At 48.7% G+C, this 4,321-nt stretch overlaps 1 protein-coding gene across 1 annotated transcript in view; it reads left to right on the top strand.

Annotated features, from left to right (window-relative positions):
* Positions 1-2,249: 2,249 nt before the first annotated feature.
* TNFAIP8L2 (tumor necrosis factor, alpha-induced protein 8-like 2) overlaps positions 2,250-4,321 on the top strand; it is a 2,956-nt gene continuing 884 nt past the window's right edge. Inside the window, exons 1-2 of the mRNA XM_010857534.1 lie at positions 2,250-2,331; positions 4,015-4,321. Coding sequence (XP_010855836.1) covers positions 4,020-4,321 — 302 coding nt within the window. The 5' untranslated portion in view covers positions 2,250-2,331; positions 4,015-4,019. The remainder of the gene's footprint in view (positions 2,332-4,014) is intronic.

Raw genomic sequence — 4,321 nt, 5'->3', positions numbered from 1 at the left:
ATCTGATTTCGGTGTTGACCATCTGGTGATGTCCATGTATAGAGTCTTCTTTTGTGTTGTTGGAAGAGGATGTTTGTTATGACCAGTGCATTTTCTTGGCAAAACTCTATCAGTCTTTGTTCTGCTTCATTCCGTATTCCAAGGCCAAATTTGCCTGTTACTCCAGGTGTTTCTTGACTTCCTACTTTTGCATTCCAGTCCCCTATAATGAAAAGGACATCTTTTTTGGGTGTTAGTTCTAAAAGGTCTTGTAGGTCTTTATAGAACCGTTCAACTTCGGCTTCTTCCGTGTTACTGGTTGGGGCATAGACTTGGATTACTGTGATATTGAATGCTTTGCCTTGGAAACGAACAGAGATCATTCTGTCGTTTTTGAGATTGCATCCAAGTACTGCATTTCGGACTCTTTTGTTGACCATGATGGCCACTCCATTTCTTCTGAGGGATTCCTGCCCGCAGTAGTAGATATAATGGTTATCTGAGTTAAATTCACCCATTCCAGTCCATTTCAGTTTGCTGATTCCTAGAATGTCAATGTTCACTCTTGCCATCTCCTGTTTGACCACTTCCAATTTGCCTGGATTCATGGACCTGACATTCCAGGTTCCTTTGCAATATTGCTCTTTACAGCATCAGACCTTGCTTCTATCACCAGTCACATCCACAGCTGGGTATTGTTTTTGCTTTGGCTCTATCCCTTCATTCTTTCTGGAGTTATTTCTCCACTGATCTCCAGTAGCATATTAGGCACCTACTGACCTGGGGAGTTTCTCTTTCAGTATCCTATCATTTTGCCTTTTCATACTGTTTCCCTACTGTCTATGGCAAAAATCTGAAGTCTTGAGCAGCTCCTTTAAACCCTTCTGTGGTCTGGTTTTTTTCCTTCTTCAATTCTTTTTCAAACAACCTATGCTCTAGTCATCAGAATAAATCATTTCCTGAATATGCCTTGAATCTCTTTGTTTGCTCTGTGGCTTATGCATAACTCCATTATCTGGGAAGCATTTCTTCCACACTCTGCCTGCTAGGTAGTTAAATCCATCCTTCTAAGTCTACCTCTTCAGCACTCCTATTAGAAAAAAAAAATCTAAATTTCTCTTTACTCTCACACTTCCTTAATTCCTTAAATTTCTATGAAAGCTAATGACATCATTTGGCTTGTATTAGTCATATGTGCTTACATTTATCTCCCTGACTAGGCTGTAAGATGCCTTTTTTTTTCCTTCAGGATGTAAGGTTCTTGATGGTAAATAAATTTGCCTCATTTACGGACTGTGATTTGCCTTCATTTTTTGCATCCCGTTCGCAGCTATGAAGCATAGTCGACAAGCTCGTTGCCTCTAGTGGTACAACGATGTGCTGACACCTGCTGGTTATATCTAGTTCTGCAGCCTGACCCAGCATCTTCCTCTCAAGTATTTGAGGTGAAGAGAAGTGTCAGTCGCTCAGTCGTGTCCAACTCTCTGTGACCCCATGGACTGTAGCCTGCCAGACTCCTTTGCCCATGGATTCTCCAGGCAAGAGTACTGGAGTGGGTTGCCATTCCCTTCTCCAGGGGATCTCCTCGACCCAGGGGTGGGAAACCAGGTCTCCTGCATTGTAGGCAGATTCTTTACCGTCTGAGCCACTAGGGAAGTGTAAGTATTAGGGGTGGGGAGACACCCCTGGAAAATTCAATGGCAACCCGCTCCAGGATTCTTGCCTGTGAAATCCCACAGACAGAGGCACCTGATGAGCTACGAATGGTCGGACATGGCTGTGAGATTGAGCATGTCTGCATGCCCTTACCCTGCCAGGTACTGGAAGCCTGTGCTCCTGGTAATGTTGCCCCACAGCACCACCCATCCTTCGTGACTCTAGGGGCACACTCAGACCTGCTGATCTCTAACTTGCTTCTTGTGTCTCCAGTCTAAGTTCAATACACTCTTCAGAACTTTCTGCCCCGACCCCCCCGCCAGCAATTTGTACATCACATTTCCCCCAGTACCACAGAAATACAAGGAGAACAAGATCTCAAGGAACTGGGCAGCAAGAGTAGAAAGAGGCAGACAATTTGGGAACAGGGGATGTGCAATTCCTCCTCCTCACCTCAAGGAATCAAGACTGTTTCCTACAGAGTGCTATTCCTTTTGACCTTTGTCTTATTTATAGGAGGCTACTGGGGCCATGGACTTTCTTGGTGACAGTGTGATGAACCGGAGGTTGAGCACAGAGTAGGTAGGCGGGGCTTGGGGGTGGGGCCAGGCCAAAGGGCCTCTCACTTAGGAGCTTCTCCATTCTGTCAGCTCTCCCGGAACATCCAAGGCGAGACTGGCACCCAGGGCGCAGCAGGTGAGGGACTGGGCAATGACAGAGGGTAGGCTTCAGGGGAGATGGTGGCAGAAGAGTCCCAGCTCTGTCAACCTGAGCTTTCCATATTGTGGCTCTCATTTGATAGAATTCCTGAGTCTCAGTGGGGAGGTCCAGCTCAGTTTTTCCTGGAGTAAAGCAGCCTCAGAAAGAAAGACATGGTTTTGGATGGGTGGGTGCGCGGCTGAGGGATGGCAGTGGATAAGGGCACGTGAGAGACCACTGAGAGATGCAAGGAGATCTTAGGAGACACGGATATAGAGGTAAGGGCCAGTGAGAGAGTATGGCCAGAGGATGACAGGGCAGCACTCAGTCAAGTGAAAACAGGAGACTGAAACATGGAGGGAGGGAGAGGACAGTGGACCAAACGCGAGATGGCAACGGAGGCAGTGGAGAGCTGGGTAACAGGAAGGCCAAGGAGGAAGGAAGGCTCACATGGAGCAATCTCCTCTTCCGGCTGTCGAGTGTGGTCCAGAAAGCCCCAGCAAAGCTGGGGGCAGAGCAAGGTTCTGGGTTTCCACTGGATTGATTCGGCTGGAGGAGAACCCCCTACCCCAGTGACCCTGCCCTGCTTCTTCAGACTCCCATTTTGGTTGGGGGACAGGGCGAGGCTGCTCCTCACTGCGGTCAGAGCCACATCCTGCAGAGGAACAGGGGAGGGGGAAGTAAGAAGCAAAACAAGCAGAACCACCATAGGCAAGACCATGGGGAGAGCGCTCCGGGACCAGGCACTCATGTGCCGCCAGCTGGTCCTGAGTGCAGCCTCAGCAGAGGCCCCGAGACCTCCGGGGCAGTCTTGAGGTGCTTGTTCTCATGCTTCCTCAGCGTGCTTCAACCTCATTGAGAGCATTCCATGGGAGGAGGCTTCTTCAGATTGTGTGGTTCAACGCCCATTTGTATCATTTGCCAGTGACTTTAGTCAAATTGCTTAATTGTTCTTAGTTTCATTTTCCTCATTGCAAATTGGGGATACCTACCTTACAAAGGGTTGGAAGACTGAGATAATTCACATGAAGCACTTGCCATATAGTAGGTTCTCAATAAATGTGAATGATTATTATTTTTTTTCATCAGGACTCCAGGGACCCCTATATTTCTCATGTCTCTAAAGGCAGTACAGCACACTAGCTGATATGGGCTTTTGGAGTCAGAAAAACAGTTGTGTTTGACCTGGGTAAATTATTTAATGTAAGCTTAAGTTTGCTCAGCTGTAAAACAAAGATAGTAATAGCTACGCTTCACAGTGTACGTGTACGTCTGGGTACAGATGTACAGTACCCAGTCAAGTGTCCAAAAAGGGCAGCTGTGAGAGCTGTCTGCCAGGTAAGCTTCATCATCTCCACTGCAGGAGCAACAGCCCCCTTCTCTTGAGGTCTTAGCTGTGGTGCGCTAGCCTGGGGTATGCCCTCATCCCTCCAGCTAAAGCTCCTACTGCTCGGCTGGCCTGTTTTAGAGATCATGATGTCCTGCAGTCCTAAAGGGAAAAATGGGAACCAAGTGTAGTGGACTGAGGGGGCGCAGGGGGAAAGAGATGACAAGCAGAGATGATGATGAGACGGAAACCAGAGACAGAAAGGGGAAAAGCTATTTCTCTCTTGCTAAGGAAGCCTGTGGCCTCTCTTCTAGTGACTGATCACATAACCCCCCACCCCGACCCCTCCCTAGGAACCATGGAGTCCTTCAGTTCCAAGAGTCTGGTGCTACAGGCAGAGAAGAAGCTACTGAGTAAGATGGCAGGGCGGTCTGTGGCTCATCTCTTCGCAGATGAGACGAGCAGCGAGGTGCTAGATGAGCTCTACCGTGTGTCCAAAGAATACACACGCAGCAGGCCCCAGGCCCAACGGGTTATCAAGGACCTGATCAAGGTGGCGGTCAAGGTGGCTGTGCTGCACCGCAGTGGCTGCTTCAACCCCAGCGAGCTGGCCCTGGCAACCCGCTTTCGCCAGAAGCTGCGGCAGGGCGCCATGACAGC

This window comes from Bison bison, unplaced genomic scaffold (genome assembly GCF_000754665.1).
Source record: "Bison bison bison isolate TAMUID 2011002044 unplaced genomic scaffold, Bison_UMD1.0 scf7180017864381, whole genome shotgun sequence".
Classification (NCBI taxonomy): Eukaryota; Metazoa; Chordata; class Mammalia; order Artiodactyla; family Bovidae; genus Bison; species Bison bison.
Note: the sequence above shows the minus strand (reverse complement) of the source record. Positions and strands in the feature narration are given on the sequence as shown.